We start from the raw sequence: 16,721 nt of genomic DNA, 5'->3' as shown, positions 1-16,721 counted from the left end.
TAATTTGTTTTAAAATTAGTGCCGATTAGATCTGCACTAATATTAAAGGGCCCCTTGTACTATAGATATGAATTGAATTAGCTTCGTTTAAAATCAGTTGAGATTTATTAACTCAGAAAATTGTCTTTAGAGTTAACGCAGAGGATATGCATTCAAAAATTGAATGGGATAGTAGTAAAACTATAAATGTATTCTTTTTTTTTTTGGATGTGGATGCAATATTGAACGGATGCAGATGTTTATTAAAAATATATAAATATTATTAAAAAAAATACTAAAATTTATAATATTTATCAAATTATAATGTATTAAACTATATGTTAAACTATTTTTATAATATATATTAAACTATATGTTATATATCTACTATTTGAATCCGGATAATTAAATGTTAAAACTATATATGTATCCATATTTGTACGGATATTCAGATAATGATATCCGTATCTAATTTTTTGAATCTAGATCGGATATTATTTGCTCCATTTTTACCCCTAACTAAAAGTATTATGCGATCAAATATTATTTAATTAATTTTATTTCTCAATTGTTTAATTGATGATTATTATTTTTTAGTATGAAATGAGGGATTATTAATTTTTCAAATTATGAAACACACTTCTTTCCAGTCGGCAGGGCAAAACAACAAAGAAAAGGTAAGCGTTTTGTGATTTTTAATATTATCACCAAAAATGGTAGCGACACCTTATCTGACTACGCAATTCGGGAAAAATTTCGAAGGAAGGAAGGTTAAAAATTTTAATTTGAGATTAGGTAAAGGGTGTGTCCGCCTAAAGACTGGATATAACAAAAAAAAAATTTGTTTGTTTTTCTGTATATAAAAAATCTTTTATATTTAAAGCTTCTCAATCTCTGAGATTGTAAAAGATGATTTTATTTTTATCACATAAGTATTTTTAACAATTCTCTTTAAAGTTTAAATCAATTTGATATTATCTTCATTCTTGCAATTAATTATAATTTCAGTTATCACTAGCGTTTTAAGTGATGTATTCCTACAATTTTTAATTACAAAATAATTATAAGTAGAGGTGAGATTTTTATATGCACTGTTAATAAAACAAGTTTGTAAAATTAAAACTAAAATTAAAATTACAATTATTAGTTGTCATCGCAACCTTTTTCAATTACTTTGTAACTGAGATAAAGATATCTTTAAATACTTAAATGCTATTAAGGAAGAACCTGAAAAACTTTCAAATGCTAATTGTTTGGCCAAATGGCCAACCATATTTTATGAAAGTATTTCCTCGTTTTTTGATCAAATAATTTTCTATTGTATTTTTTTTTCTTATCATTTTAAAAGAATGTATTTGATGTCACTTCAATAAGAGTTATGCAAACTCACTGGTAACACAACCAGTGCGTTTCAGTTTATTATTTGACTTAATTATTTGATTCAGCTGGGAGCAACGAGCAAGAATTAGAAATTGAATTATTACAATGCTTGGCTGGCCTTGAATAATGGACTCGGACTAATGAAATAAATTTAGAAATTGTTAGTTCATCTAATTAGTGAACAAGCCAGCTAATTAGATTGGTTAATTCTTTAGGAGTGATTAACGAAAGGGGTGATTATATGATCCAGAGTTTTTATTAACAAAATATATAATATAATAATATTAAAATACCAACACAACTAAATACATTACAACAAGAAATCTAAAATAACAACAAAATAAGACATGTAAGGTAAACAAAGATAAAAATAACCAAAACAACTTAGTAATGAATAATTAGGAAAATTACACCAATATTTTTTATTATTACATTATAAGGTAATATCTTGTCAGATTATTTCAAGAAATCAAGTTAGCCATATTTAATCTAAAATAAAAGCTATGTCAATTATTTCAAAATTAACTAGAGTCAAAATAAATCAAATAACTAAACCAGGAAATTACCAGGTAAAGTGTTCAGAACTTGATTCTAAAACAATAAAAACATTATATTGTTATTATTTATTTTCTTTAGACAAAAAATGGAAATTTGGCCTTCTAACTTCAATTTAATATTTATAAAGAATTCTTCATTAAGTTTTGAACCAACAGCATATAAAGAGTGTTGCTCTTTACCACCAAACCAAATGTCAGTTCTTATAATGATAATAAAATAATAAACGAGCAATGCTTCTAAAACTTGTTTTATGATGCATATTGTATATTATCGCTTACAATTTTTTATGGAAGTTAGACCTCTACTTTTTGAGAGATAAAAGCCTAATTTAAGCACTAGGAAGTCTAACACCTCTCACATAGAATAAAGACATCAGTAAATATTTAGAGAACAGACATTCTTGTGCTGTTTTTACTGACAAAGCAAAAAATCTAAATAACTCTAAAATACCTACTTAGCATGTACTCTTGATACTGACAAAACTCTGACACCAACACAAAACAGTGCACCATTTTCATGGATTCAGATGTAGTGCGGTACTCTAACATGACTAATGAGATCGGCATCGTCTGTTTTAACCTGGCACAAATTTTAAAGCGGACCCCCTACAAAGAAGAATAACCAAAGGAATGACCGTTTACGGAGATGCTGCCTTGCTCGGGTTGCAGTGTTTTCATGTAGCATTTGGGCCCATGAGATCTGTTTATCTTTTTCCTCTTCTCTTCGGGTAATGATTCAATTGAGCATTCTGAGAAATCTCGCCTCTCAAACCTGTTACCAGTAAGCACAAATGGGTTCATCCATTTCAGTTTCAACTACCATTAACTATATTTATACTAACTGCAAATTTAGCAAGCCTATTCATAAAAAGAAAAAAGAACTTGTGTTCATGTTATGGTAGAAAGGCAAGTTGGTTGAGATTCGTGCCAAATTTTCAGTTTATCTAAAGAAAAAAGAATCTGAGACCTCTGAGATATCTCAAATTTTCAATTTATCTAAATCCAGGCCAATGATTTTTTCAGTGTCTATTTGGAATGCAGAGGGGAGTATTATTATGCTTTGGGATCCATGAAGAAAGTATTTGAACGGTCCGGATCGGATCCTCTATGGATCAACTCAATGTTTGAGATATCTCAGAGGATGGGAATTCGTTTGTTGTTTAGGTAGTTATAGGAAAACTGCCTTCCTCACATACAGGAAATGATTAAAAACGTGCTCTAAACCAAAATAAAATTGGTAATTTGATTTCTTTTTTTTTTTGGAAAGTTGCAAATAAGCATTTGTTGATTGATTTCAGCAGAAATCTGATTATTTCATGAGGCACAGATGAATAAATTTGCACTTGAAGCGCAAAACATACCAGTGACAGTTGCTTAAAGCAAGAAAAATACCAGTCCAAGGCACACGTAGTAAGCAGAAAAAGCCTCTCTCCAGTCCAAGCGATGCAGCCTTCTTTTCAATATAATCTAACAAATAAAAAGCTTTATGTTTTGATCTATATAATATTAATGTTTTTTTTTTTATAAACATTTTAGAAAAATAAAAAGTTCTATTCTTTGTATTTTTTTTATCAATGAAGTACTTCTCATATTGAACTACCTCTCTTTTAGTCCTGATTTTTTATTGTATATGCTTAATATTCTCATTCCAATAGTAGACTTAGTTTTAAATGTATACATTTCATTCCAAATCCGTAAAAGAAGAGACCAACAATTCAACCTTTTCAGTCAATTTATTGGAATATTCAATAACCAATTAAAGAGCAAAGGAATAACCAGAGAGAGAGAGAGACCAAGAAGCTTATCTCCTTGACCAGTTCCACAGCATTCAGGAGATACCGCAAAGGCGACAACCTCAGCACATTCATCAGAATCTGGAAAGGCGGCAACCTCTCCACAAATCGTACCTCCTCCCTCACATCTCCTTGCTTTGTTGACATGTAACTATCCAAATCCGCATCAAAAGCAGATTCTATTCTCACAGTGCTGCGCCCGATAACTCTTTTGCCTGTGCCTGATTTGGCAAAAGAGATGAGTTGAGCACTGTTTTTCCTTCTAGGAGAGTTGTAGGAGGGAAATACTCCCCTGGCGAACTGGGACCCACAAGTAACCATTTGAGACCGAAATGCAAGGGTTAATATTCACAACTGTGCCAATGATAAGAAACAAGATATCAAATGAGTGTTACTGATGCAACCTTTTGAAATATCAATTAAGCTTGTAATTAAAAAATAAAACGTACATTATGAAATATCACATGTGTGGTTCTTCTTTGCTTCTTCAGCAGTGCGACTTCCAACTGACGAATCTGAATTTGAATTGTATTTGTCAGTGAAATTAGCCAATTTTGCTTCAAGAAAAGAGAAAGAGATGAGAATACAAGGCAGATACCAGACCGAATTTATATCAGATAACTTAATCAGAATTATTAAAAACAAAGTTTGGAATTTTTCATTTCAGCTACTTTTGAATGGTTTAGAATTTTTAGATCAAGTGATGTTCTACTTATCTAAAAAAATAGTAAAAAATTCTATAAAATGTAAAATTTGATCAACAAGTATATTTTCATATGGAGATTAAGTTCAATGGTTCAGATCAACCATTTGAACTTTAGAAAAAGAGATATTAATTCATAGTACGAACCAATCTGCGCTATGCATAGTGCCATAGCCTCACCAGCTGCACCCAGGAGTCTTATCAAGTCCTGTAGAGTTCATAGCTACTCTCATATTTCCTGCGTCAGACCACCTACCCGTTTCCGCGTAAATGCTAGAGAGCACCACAAAATGCGCCCCGTTTTTCGGTTGTAGTCTACTCAAGTGCTGCAGTGCCACCTCTCCCAATTTTGAATTGCTGTGCATACTACATGCACCCAACAATGCACCCCAGACACTAGCATCAGGTTCCATCGGCATTTTTTGTATTAATCTCCATGCCTCATCCAATTCTCCGGCACGACCCAGCAAGTCCACCATGCATGCATAGTGTTCGACATTATGCCCCGACCCGTTTTTATGTCTCATTGACTCAAAAATCTCTCTCCCTTTTGTAACCAGACCGCCATGCCGGCAAGCTGACAAAACTCCGAGATATGTCAGTGCATCAGCTTCTATCGATTTGTTTTCCATTTGAGAGAAGAGTGAGATTGCATCGTGACTCAGCCCGTGGATTGAATAACCAGCCAGCATAGTGTTCCAAGAAGCCGTATCCTTTTGTGGCATTTGATCAAACACCTTCTGGGCACACTCGAGTCTCCCGCATTTTGAGTACATGTCAATGAGACAGTTCCCGACTTTCGCATCAGATTCGAACCCAGACTTCACCACGTAACAATGGAGCGCCACACCGCTTTTAAGAGAGATGAGATGTGCAGTGGCAGGTATAATGCTAACTAATGACACAATGTTGGGTTTAATATACTCTGCCATCATCTGACGGAAAATTACCATTGCGCCCTTTGCTTGAACATTGTGCATGTAACCCGCAATCATAGTATTCCATGAAACTATGTCTCTACACGACTTTGCCTCGACAAACAGCTTATGAGAAGATTGAACATCCCCACATTTGCTATACAAATCTAGGGTTGCATTTTTGACCCGAAGATCAGAATGAAGTCCATATTTTATTGTCATGCCATGTACACTTGCACCTTCTTTTAAGGCACTTAAGAGAGCATAGGCAGGAAGTACACCAACAAAGGTAGCATGATCTGGATTTCGCCGTGTCAATCTAAGCCGGTGAAACAATCGTAGAGCTTCTACTGGCTTATCAACCTGTGCATAAGCATTAATTAATGAATTCCAGGCACAGACATCCTTGTTACGCAATCGATCAAACATGGCATGTGCTAAATCAAATGATTTACACTTGGCATACATAGACACAAGTGCAGGGCCTACTGTGCCACCCGAAATCATGTCAGATTTTAGTACAAAGCAATGGATGCTCTTACCAACTCTGAGATCCAACAACTCGGCACATGCAGGAAGTGCACCGAGAAATGTGATTGTGTTTGGTTTTACTCCTTGTGCTTGCATTTCTTTAAGAGATAATAGCGCTTGTTTCGGGTTACCATTTTGTGCAAAAGAAGAGATGATCGCTGACCATGCCACCACATCCTTTCCTCGAATATTTTCAAACAATAATTTTGCCTTTTCTGTAACTCCGCACTTAGCATACATTATCACCAGTGCAGTGTTCAATCTGAGATCAAATTTCATTCCATTTCGAACTACGTAATCATGAATATCTATTCCCGTCTCCAAATCGGCAATCTCACCGGCAGCGATTAGCGCACCTAACACAGCCACCGGATTCAGTTTAACATTAGAGATTCTCATGGTATCAAAAAGTTCCAAAGCTTGTGTGTAATATCCGTTGTGCACATAACCAGATATCATTGTTCCCCAAGAGACATCATCTCTAGCCCCTGACATTTCATCAAACACTTTACGGGCAATCTTAGGATGACCGCACTTGCAGTATGCATCTAGCAACCCATGAAAAATAGACCCGAGAAAACATCTCTTGAGAGAAAAAACATGAATTTCCTCGCACAAAATCAGAGCAGACAGTTGACAGATAGCAGGAAACAAGTTAAAAACCGTCACTGAATTCGGCACTTCCCCAGCCGCTTGCATCCTCCTAAAAAGGTTGACTGCTTCATACGGAGCGTTACCACGTGAAAAGCCGGCAATCATAGCATTCCAAGTAATAGCATCAACAACAGGCATTTTATCAAACACTTCTCGTGCGGTCGAAACCATGCCAAGTTTCGAATACAGATCAACCAACGCAGTGCAAATAAACAAGTCAGTAGTTAACCCTCTACATTTAATCTCTTCATAAACAAAATCAGCATTGCGAGAATCAAGATCATCGGCACATGCCTTGAGAACAAAGGTGAAGGTGTACTTGTCAGGTTGGACCCCAAGGTGATGCATGTAGTGATACAATCGGATGGCGATTTTGGGTTGAGATTCTCGGGTGAGAGATCGGATTAGAGAATTGCAAAAGGAGATGGAAGGATAAGGGATGGAATTGAAAATGGGAAGGACAGAGTGGGGTTGTAGGTGGGAGTAGGAGGTGATGAGGAGGGAAGCAATGGAAGGGATGGAAAGGGTACCATTGGTGAGAAGGTGAGCATGGAGTTGGTGAAGAGAGGTAAGACATTTGCAGTAGGAGAAGAGGTGCTTCAGTTTACTATAGTTATGCATTGCATCTTGAGTCTTTCGTCCAATATGCTTTAAGATCCGTGCGTTCAGTGCTTCTCGTGCAATGGATTCTGGAAGGCAAAAGAGTGTCGCCGCTCTCTTTTTGGGCGTGGTGGCTGGTGGCTGGGTCGCGTCTCGCGTGAGAGAGAAAGAGGAATTTGTATCCTCTGAGATATCTCAAACTTTGCGTGACTTTATGGAATATCCCAACGGTTTAAATACGCTCTGCACTAATCTCGAAGCACACATAATCGTATGGGGATTAGGGCTGCAAACGAATCGAAGCAAATCGAACTTATCCTAGTTTGAGCTTGGTTTGAATTAATTTCAAATCGAATTTTTAACGAATTCAATTTTGAATTTTTTATGAACTTTTTTATGACAAGGAAGAGTAATCGTAGTTGCCGAAAGTGAGAGGTGAAAGTCATCTAGGGTTTTAGAACTAAGAGCGAGGATTACAACTTACGAGTTATGGCTTATGGCTGGGCGGCTTTATATTTTAATTTTTAAGTCATCAGCGAACATAAGTTATCAGCGGAAATTAACAGTTCGCATTACTTTGAATTTCGAACTAGAATAGTTCGCAAAACTATTTCGAACGAACCAGGTTCAGTTTGAATTTGGTTTGAATTAATTTCAAACTATTTTGAATCGAATTTTTTACGAATTTTTTGAATCAAACTCGAATCGAATCACGAACTACGAATTTTTTGTGCAATGATATTGAATATTATGTTATTTCAGTAAAAAATAACTATTTTAAAAAATTTAGATGGACAAACTAGAAATTTTCTCTTACATTGAATGTGTGCAGTTAAAATTAATAAAAATGTAATCAACCTTCGTTTTTTTGCATATTCCAACCATTTCGATCTGTCCAGGGGCGGAACGAAGGCCTGAGCCTTGGCTCAGAAATTTTACAAAGAATTCATTAATTTTCTTGTTAATTCTTCCTTGGCTCATTAATTTTACACCAAGGTCTGACCCTCCCTTGGCCCAAAAGTTTTATAGAGATCTCTTAATAAAAAAAAAAAAGGTGGCCTGGCATCCTTCTCTTCACGCGAAAGGCGAACTGGCGAAACCTTGGTTCCGCGGATTCCGCCCCTAGTCCTTGCTGTTCTTTGCCCCCCTATCAATCATTTCTGATTACGCCACTGGATCTGTCCAACTCAAGTTTTATAAAAAAAATTAAATATGATCCGAAATTCCGAACTAATACACATCAATTATGAATTTGACAGTATAAATTCAAATTTAGCTTGACCCGTCGGACAATAAATGTTCATCTAGGCTTGTTTTATAAAAAAGTTAAATATTTATTTGCTGATACAATTAGTAAATACTTCTTTTCGAAATTGGAGCTATGATTTATACAACTAAAGATGGAGAAATACAAATATAGCACAGCAGTGTTACAGACTTACAGTATAATTTCCGATTTTTTTTATTAATATCCAGAAAACAAATAAAATTTAAAAAAATATACAAATCCCAAATAAATTTCAAAAAAATACCCAAACCGGTTATCCAATAACCGGATTTAGGACAAATGTCCGGTTAACAGATTCCCGGACTCAAAAAAAAAATCCGGTTAACCGTTAACCGCAAAGTTATATTTTTATTTTTATTTTATTTTTTTTAAAAAAATCCGGTTAATGGTTAACCGGACTTATATTTTTTTTTTTTTAAAGTTGTGTTTTTTTTTTAAAAAACAGAAATTTTTTTATTTTTTTTGTAAAATTTTGTTTTAAAAAAAACAACTTAAAAAAAAAATACAAGTCCGGTTAACCATTAACCGGATTTTTTTATTGGATAACCGGTTTGGGTAACCGGATTTTTTTATTGGATTTATTGGATAACCGGTTTGGGTAAATTTCGAATTTCACTCGCAATTGGGTTATTTTTTTAATTTTATTTATTTTTTGGATATAAATAAAAAAATCGGGTATAATTTAATATGCAAAAGTTTATAACAAGGTTTTATTATTCGTTTGTTGGTCGCATTTTGTGTTCTGAAATGTGAACAGCCACATAATATGTATTAATCAAATACAGTGACTGATTATTAATCTTTTAGTGGGATTAATGCATCAATACAAATTATGAGAACGATAACGGTCACTTTTTGAACTAAGATGTTTTGTGGTCAAACCGTTACGAATACACTTAACGGATATTTATTTGCGGATTAAAACAATTAATCGGTCGTTTTACCATTTTATTGTCCGTTTATTTCTGTTTATTCCATCCAATTTATTCCAGTGAATATTTATTTCTGTACAAATTCGGCGGACGCTAACGGTCACTTTTTCATTAATGAACCGGCATATAATTTGATTATTAACAAAAACTTTAGTTTGAACTATGATGCTTTGTGTGCGATGGAGTTTGTTAAATTTTCATTACATATTTTATCATCCATATTTATAAATTATAATCCATTTAAGACGACACAACCACAAAGGACCAATACGCAAAAGTTTTATTTGGTCAGGGTCTGAAGATGCGTTTTTGGCTTTAAAAAAAAAAGTATCCCAACAAAACCGCTTGTTCTTCTCCTTGGAAGAATTTCTCAACTCATATGGCAGGAAATAAATCCAAAAATGATCCGGGATAAGATCGGGGTTTTGAACCCGACGTGAATCGAACACGCAACCTTCTGATCTGGAGTCAGACGCGCTACCATTGCGCCACGGATCCCCTGTGATTATTTGTACAATTAAAACTATCTATACTTAATAATTAATCTCTATTTCCAGCACTGTCTAGTTGGCAAATTTTAAGGCAACTACATGTCAAATTATTACTCTATTTCCTTCTAAATCAATCACCTGTCCCGCATTTATTCGTATTCGTATCTTCTGCATTAAGGAATCTGCTGAGTTAATGCATCTAGAACATCCAATCATCTTTAAAATTTGTGCGAATTAGATCCAAACAATGCGGACTCCATTATTCGGATGAGGATTTTAACAGCAAAGAGGTGAGAGAAACTTTTAATTTGGACCATTATGCCCACGATTCAAAAATGACATTAGTAAATCAATACTGAATTAATGGAGTATCACCTCTAGGGCTGGCAAAAAAATTCGAGGTTCGTGATTCGATTCGGGTTTGATTCAAGTTTAATTCGATTCGAAATGGGTTCGAATTGAAACGAACCAAGCCAGGTTCGGTTCAGAATTAATTCAAACCAAACTCAAACCTAGCATGGTTCGATCGAAATAGGTTTGTGATTTTTTTGTGGTTCGAATCTCATAAAATCACCAGCCATCCATTTACCCGATGAAATTAAAATCCAAGATAGAGAGTCATAATTTAACTTAGCCGACACTCCCTCGCTCTCAAATCTAACCTAGTTCTCTCTCCACCTCTCCCTAACTCACTCTCCCTCTAGCTCTAAAATCTAGCTGACGCTCTCGGTGACTGGCTGTCTCTCCGACCTTGATGACTGTTTCTCCTCTCTCTTCGGTCGTCTCTCATAGTTCATACCAAGAAAGCTGTCTCTGATGTATTTTTTTATGAACAATTTTTCAACTTAAAAACACTCATTTCATAGTTCATACCGGTAAAAGGAAGCCATGTGAATTTTGTCCCGCGAGAAAAAATTAATGTATAAACTACCGGTATAACTAGGGCTGCTAAAAAATAATTTAGTTTGTGATTCGATTCGGGTTCGATTCGAAAAATGTGTAGTTCGCAATTAATTCGATTCAAAATGGGTTCGGTTCGAAATGAATCAAACCAGGTTCGGTTCGAAATTAATTCAAACCAAACTCAAACCTAAGGTAAGTTTGGTTCGGTTCGGTTCCTTGCCACCCCTAATCACCTCTATGATAGAAATATTTTCTTCAAATAAATTTAGAAATAAATATGATAAAATTTGAAATGTTGTATTATTACCTTTTAATGTTAGAAATTCAATCATTATTTTTGCTAAAAATGACAATCCGTTCATTTTATATTAAATATTGAGTTTAATTTTGTTTATTCTATTTTTAGCAAAAAGAGGAATTCGGATCCCCTCAGGTTACCTGACTGAGTAGAATTGAATCGGACGGTCCGAAAATGGATTGGCACGCATCTCAAAGCACAAATGATCCTGCCTCTCTGTCATCCCCAATCCCGACTGACTGAGAGTAAATCTGAGCCGTCTGCTTCAATTGTGTTGAGTCAGGTACCTGGGAGGATACGGATCCTCGCAAGAGTATAAGAGACAACTCACAGATTCTGTGTTAAACATGCAGACACATTAGTGTTTTGCAAACGGTCCGGGCAAAACCCGGGCACGGGCACGGGTATACACGGGCACGGGCATCACGGGCACAAGGGTACAACGGGCACGGGCACACTTTTTTTTTTTCAAAAATCATGCCCTGCCCGTTTAATACCCGTGCCCGTCACGAGTTCAGAGGCAGGGCGGTCCGGGTAGGGGGGCTGAGCGGTCCGGTCCATGCCCGTTTTTTTTTTCTTTTTTTTATGTTTTTTTTCTTTTTTTTTTCTTTGAAAACTAATAAATTATAAATCCAAATTCATACCTATTAAAATTCATTTGACATAGTAATTATATTTGTTAAAAATAAGTTATAACCTATTTTTATAACGTATAAAAATTCGGATTTATTTGTTCACTCTCCATTTGAAATATAAGTAATTATATTTGTTTTTGAACTCAATAATTTTTGAACTAAATATTTTCACAAATACTTATTACATCTATAAATTCAATTTCAATTTATACATGTCACAAATAATTAAAATTTATACATGTCACAATTTCAATTTCAATTTATAAGTCTTTAAGTTATTCCATATAATTTTTTTCGTATATTTTGGAATTGGTAGAAATTGATATTTTAATTAGTCAACTAATAATTGACATAATATTAAAATTGAATTTGGGGAGAATGCAATTTGGGGAAGGAGATTTGAAATTTGAAAAAAAAAAAACCGGTATGGGTAAATGGGCACGGGTCAAGGGCACGGGTACACGGGTATACGGTTGCGGGCACGGGCACGGGCACAAGCACGGGTACACGGGTTCACGGGCACGGACACGGGCACGAACACGGGTACACGGGTTCACGGGCAGGGCTCACGGGTATGGGTTCAAGGGTATGAGGGTTCGGGTTCTCACGTTTTTTTTTTTCCAAAAAATCGGATCCGGCCCGTTTAATACCCGTGGCACGGTCCGGTCCGGGCACGGATACGGGCACGGACGGACCGGTCCGGGTTGAGCCCCCACGGGTTTTTACCAAACACTAAGACACATGGCTGGCTGAGGTCTAAGCAGAATAACGGTCGAGATTTGTCAAATTACTGATCAACTATGTGAGAGGAGATGAATTACCCCGTTCCCATGGCCTTATCTCCTCACTCCCAGACCCCACTCCAGCACAGCCGCACTGTTCACACAAACATACACAGAGGATGTCGGAGCCGGAGCCGGAGCACCACCAAAACCCGATCCGCTTTGGTATTCTCGGTTGCGCCACAATTGCTCACAAATTTTGTCGCGCCATCTCTCTCCTCCCCTCTGACACTGCCACAATCTCTTGCATCTCTAGTCGCTCCCTCGACAAGGCACGCCAATTCGCCACCTCAGCCCGCCTTCTCTCATCAGCTAAGCTCTTATCTCCATACGATGCTCTTCTAGAAGACACTTCCGTGGACGCGGTGTATGTACCGCTGCCCACGAGCCAGCATGTCACGTGGGCCGTGGCAGCCGCAGCTAAAGGGAAGCATGTGCTAATTGAGAAGCCAGTGGCACTCTGCGTGGAGGAACTGGAGAGAATACTGGAGGCGTGTGAGAAGAATGGAGTGCTGTTCATGGATGGGTCCATGTGGCAGCACCACCCGCGGACAGCTGAGATGCACCGGTTGATTGATGATCCCAATCGGATTGGACAGCTCAGATTGGTCAGTATGTTTGTTTTATTTAGTTTTATTTTTATTTTTGAAGGTCAGTAGCCTAAGAGTAGGGATTAAAATGGTATGGATAATATCTGACCCATAATACGTATTCGAAAACTTAGATGTGGATATCCGATATTCGAATATTTGTGTGGACAAGAATACTGATATGGTTTTACATTTCAATTATCCGTATTCGAATAGTAGATATATATCATATATTTTAATATATATTATGAAAAATTTATGTTATTTACCATTATAATTATAATTAGATAAATATTACGAACTTTAATTTTTTTAATATTTTTAATATTATTTTAATAAATAACCGATCTGATCCGGACCCATATCCGTGTCCGTCTGATATCCGCTCAGTATCCGTATCCGGAAAATGAAAAAAAAAAGGATATGGATATGGTTTTACCACTATCTGCTCCGTTTTCACCTCTACCTAAGAGGCCACCAGCGATTGCATTAATTAATAAAAGTATTTTGCTGATCATAAATTTTAAATTCGTTCAGTAATTTCCTGATTTAGTAAGTTTTTTTCCTTTTTGAAGTACATAAAATAGGTTGTTAACACTTTTATATATTATATATGGACCTTATAAAATCACTGCAAGTTCATCCCTTTGGATGTAAAATTTCTACACAATGCATGTAATATTTATGTACAAACTTTGCAAGGCAGCAAATTCTGCTACCTTGTCCACTGGCTGTACCTCAAAACCTGTCAAATTTAGTACCAGTATCTTAATCCTCAGTTGCACTTCGATCACAAGCATACAAACAATAACTTGTTGCTTTCTTTCTCAGATTCATACTTCCTGTTCATTCCTGGCAACACCCGAATTTCTCCAAAACGACATCCGTGTGAAGCCTGACCTCGACTCCCTGGGAGCCCTCGGTGATCTCGGCTGGTATTGTATCGGCTCCATCCTCTGGGCCACCAACTACAATCTCCCTAGAACTGTTGTAGCCTCCCCTTGCCTCAGTCTCAACTCCTCTGGTGTGATCCTCTCTTGTGGCGCTTCTCTTTACTGGGACAACGGCCTTGTTGCCACTCTAAATTGCTCCTTCCTCTCTCATGTCTCCATGGATCTGTCAGTGCATGGATCCAAAGGCACCCTTCTTGTAAGAGATCTCACCATTCCGTACCGCGAGGATGTAGCCTTGTTTGAGGTTATTTCAGGGGCACATTTTGCAGAACTACATATCAGCTGGACGAAAAAGCCAGAGGAGGTGGTGGTGGAGACGCCGCTCCCGCAAGAGGCACTTATGGTGTTGGAGTTTGTTAAGGAAGTGAAATTGGTATGTGATAAGAAATCTGAGCCGAGTTTGAAATGGGCTGATACTTCGAGGAAGACTCAAATGGTGCTTGATGCGGTCAAGAGATCAATTGATCAGAATTTTGAGCCAGTTTATCTGTGAGACTCTTTTATTCTCCCTCAAGTTGTACTTAAACTGGTTCAAAATTTGTAAAAATTATTCTCATATAATTAGATTTATTATGACTGGAGAAGAAAGTCAACGAGTCCACACGACATCTTGCATTTCTTTGTTCCATCAGCTTTTCTTTTTCTCATTTTATGAATCACAATATTATTTGGTTGCTTATACAGGAATAATAAGAGTTTTGCTCCAAATGATTGAAGGATTAGGGTATATGCTGGTAATATTAGTAACCGGATACTGGTATCCGGTGAGAAGGTTCAACTCAAGATGGTTGTGGTAGCAGTCTTTTATGGAACTTGTGAATAGTTGGTGTCAATAATTAAGAATAAAAAAACATGACAAATACAAATAGTTTAAATGCTATTGACAATAAAAACAAAATATAACTTACAAAATTTTAATATTCTGCAAGGGAAAAAAAGTACAATTGATTCTTTCTTTCTTTCTTTTTTTCAATTTAAAAGGTCCCTTTTGAATCTACAAATGCTCAGTCAAGTTTTTTCAACGGCACCGATTCCAATCCTCCATCTTCCCTCCTTATCAACTTGTAAGGAACATAGGTCCCCATAATTTTGTCCCAAAAGGAGAAAAACGGCTGTGCATAGTTATACTTCAATCCTCTTAAGCTATGATGTATGTCACGGTAAGCACAATTATTCTCAAAAAAGATGTGAAATATGTTTTTTCCTGGCAGCCAGAGCCCACAATGGTCGTCGACAGTTTTCATAACTGATAGACAAAAGAAATACACACCTGTGCGGGCCGTCATGCCAGAGACCAGAAAGGAGATGGCCCCACCGAGTGTGTCAACTGGCCTTCCAGAGGGTGGTTTTAGAGAGCACCAATTGCATATGGCACAACAAGGCGATGGTGGTACGAGTGGATGTGGCGGTATAGGTACGTGTTCGTGTGCAAATAGCGGTGCACAAAGTACTGCCACGTGTCCATGACAAACACGGCAATAAGGATCTGAAGGAGTTGAAGAAAGAATGGAGGTTGCCGTATTGGCTCGGATTGTTTTGAGCCAGAGACTACCTACACAAGTAAAGGAAAAGAATTTTCATCAAGGCAAAGTTCAAAACAAAGATTGAAGCCATGCTGGAGGAAAGCCTTATATGGATGAACTCTTCTGTTGACTTGTTCATATTTCAAGTTTTCAGCACATTTCAAAAGAATTTGGCCATCTAATAAACACTCATTGATTATTTTCTTTTAATTTTTTTTTTTCATTCGGAGTTAACTACCTAAAACTTTGTATACCAACCCAATTGTCAGATATTAGTATTGTTTGAAAGCAATTAAAACTGAACACAAAAATAGATTATGTTAGATGCAAATCTACAATCCATCACAAGTTTAAAAGGCTGAACTGGTAATAAAAATCTGAAATATGATCCCACAAGAAACAGAGATGGCCTCCTAATTTGCCACTTCCATTTAACAATCTCATCAATTTGTTTTGCAACCCAAAAAATAAGAAAGAAATGCCGGGATATCGAGCTCAGATTAACAAAAAATAATACAATCGATAATCGACAGAACAAAATGAACTCTAAGAAATCTGATAATTGAAAAATGAAAAGAAAAAGGAAAGAAGAAGAAGATAGTAATATTAATACTGACCATAAACAACAATTGTGCGATTACAGCCTGAAGGAGCTGTTGGAAGAGAACACCTTTAACAACGGTTGGTATATCGACAATGTTCTTCTCATCTTCCTCTCTTTTAGTATGCAACCGATATCGCTTCAACGGCGGCATTAGCATGTAAGCACCACCATAGAGCCAATACAGAGCTATTGGTGCTATTGTCCCCATTAATTCATCGCTTACATGCCCTTCCCAGAACACCATTTTTTCCCTCCAAAAGTCAACCTAATGAAAATTTGAGAAAGAGCAATGGTGTGGCCTGTGGGTGCCAAATTATTTAAGATGGTTGACTTTGATAGATATAAAAAAAAAAAAAAAAAAAACTTGAATGTGTACCATGTGTACGTAATTAAGCATAACTTCAAATGGAAGTTCTGATTTTAATAACAGACTCAAAATCAAATTTCTGCATTAGGATCTGAACAAGGATTTTTATTTGAAGGTGTGGGTGCCTGTCAGCTTTGTACTAACAAATACGATTTAGGATGTGCTCCAGAAGAGGAGAGAGGTGGAGTGACCGGTTGTCCAAATAAGTTTACTTCGTAAACTTAAATTTTTGAGGAGAATC

At 36.4% G+C, this 16,721-nt stretch overlaps 3 protein-coding genes and 1 non-coding gene across 8 annotated transcripts; 1 reads left to right on the top strand and 3 right to left on the bottom strand.

Moving 5' to 3' along the window:
• Positions 1-2,164: 2,164 nt before the first annotated feature.
• On the bottom strand, positions 2,165-7,258 carry LOC144566098 (pentatricopeptide repeat-containing protein At2g39620-like). Of its 4 annotated transcripts, XM_078315975.1 has the most exons (5): positions 4,560-7,258; positions 4,159-4,224; positions 3,710-4,063; positions 3,309-3,383; positions 2,167-2,688 (listed from the first exon to the last, which is right to left on the bottom strand). In XM_078315975.1, the coding sequence occupies exon 1, from the start codon at positions 7,133-7,135 to the stop codon at positions 4,589-4,591; it is 2,547 nt and encodes an 848-aa protein (XP_078172101.1). In that variant the 5' UTR covers positions 7,136-7,258; the 3' UTR covers positions 2,167-2,688; positions 3,309-3,383; positions 3,710-4,063; positions 4,159-4,224; positions 4,560-4,588. The 4 variants fall into 4 exon arrangements, with proteins under 4 accessions (XP_078172100.1, XP_078172102.1, XP_078172099.1 ...); XM_078315974.1 differs by having other exon boundaries at positions 2,165-2,688; positions 3,693-4,063; positions 4,159-7,258; XM_078315976.1 differs by having other exon boundaries at positions 2,165-2,688; positions 3,278-3,383; positions 4,159-7,258.
• A 2,502-nt stretch (positions 7,259-9,760) lies between these two features.
• On the bottom strand, positions 9,761-9,832 carry TRNAW-CCA (transfer RNA tryptophan (anticodon CCA)). Its single transcript has one exon. It is a non-coding gene; the product is annotated as a tRNA-Trp (tRNA).
• Positions 9,833-12,492: 2,660 nt separating this feature from the next.
• On the top strand, positions 12,493-15,204 carry LOC144566099 (putative oxidoreductase At4g09670). Of its 2 annotated transcripts, XR_013515117.1 has the most exons (4): positions 12,493-13,051; positions 13,865-14,475; positions 14,671-14,812; positions 15,064-15,204. XR_013515117.1 is itself a non-coding variant. In XM_078315977.1 (2 exons), the coding sequence occupies exons 1-2, from the start codon at positions 12,563-12,565 to the stop codon at positions 14,477-14,479; spliced, it is 1,104 nt and encodes a 367-aa protein (XP_078172103.1). In that variant the 5' UTR covers positions 12,494-12,562; the 3' UTR covers positions 14,480-14,665. The 2 variants fall into 2 exon arrangements, 1 of the variants encoding a protein (XP_078172103.1); XM_078315977.1 differs by lacking the exons at positions 14,671-14,812; positions 15,064-15,204 and having other exon boundaries at positions 12,494-13,051; positions 13,865-14,665.
• LOC144566101 (very-long-chain aldehyde decarbonylase GL1-9-like) lies at positions 14,991-16,410 on the bottom strand. The gene is given in 3 exon segments (XM_078315978.1): positions 14,991-15,316; positions 15,319-15,538; positions 16,127-16,410. Coding segments are annotated over 3 exon segments (777 nt in total). The 5' UTR covers positions 16,358-16,410.
• Positions 16,411-16,721: the final 311 nt, after the last annotated feature.

The sequence above is a fragment of the Carex rostrata genome, chromosome 15 (assembly GCF_964058835.1).
Source record: "Carex rostrata chromosome 15, lpCarRost1.2, whole genome shotgun sequence".
Classification (NCBI taxonomy): Eukaryota; Viridiplantae; Streptophyta; class Magnoliopsida; order Poales; family Cyperaceae; genus Carex; species Carex rostrata.
Note: the sequence above shows the minus strand (reverse complement) of the source record. Positions and strands in the feature narration are given on the sequence as shown.

Coding starts and splice junctions, on each gene's coding strand:
- LOC144566098 (XM_078315974.1), bottom strand. CDS start 7,135: ATGCATAACTATAGTAAACTGAAGCACCTCTTCTCCTACTGCAAATGT.
- LOC144566099 (XM_078315977.1), top strand. CDS start 12,563: ATGTCGGAGCCGGAGCCGGAGCACCACCAAAACCCGATCCGCTTTGGT. Junction 13,052..13,864: donor GGATTGGACAGCTCAGATTG/GTCAGTATGTTT, acceptor TTTCTTTCTCAG/ATTCATACTTCCTGTTCATT.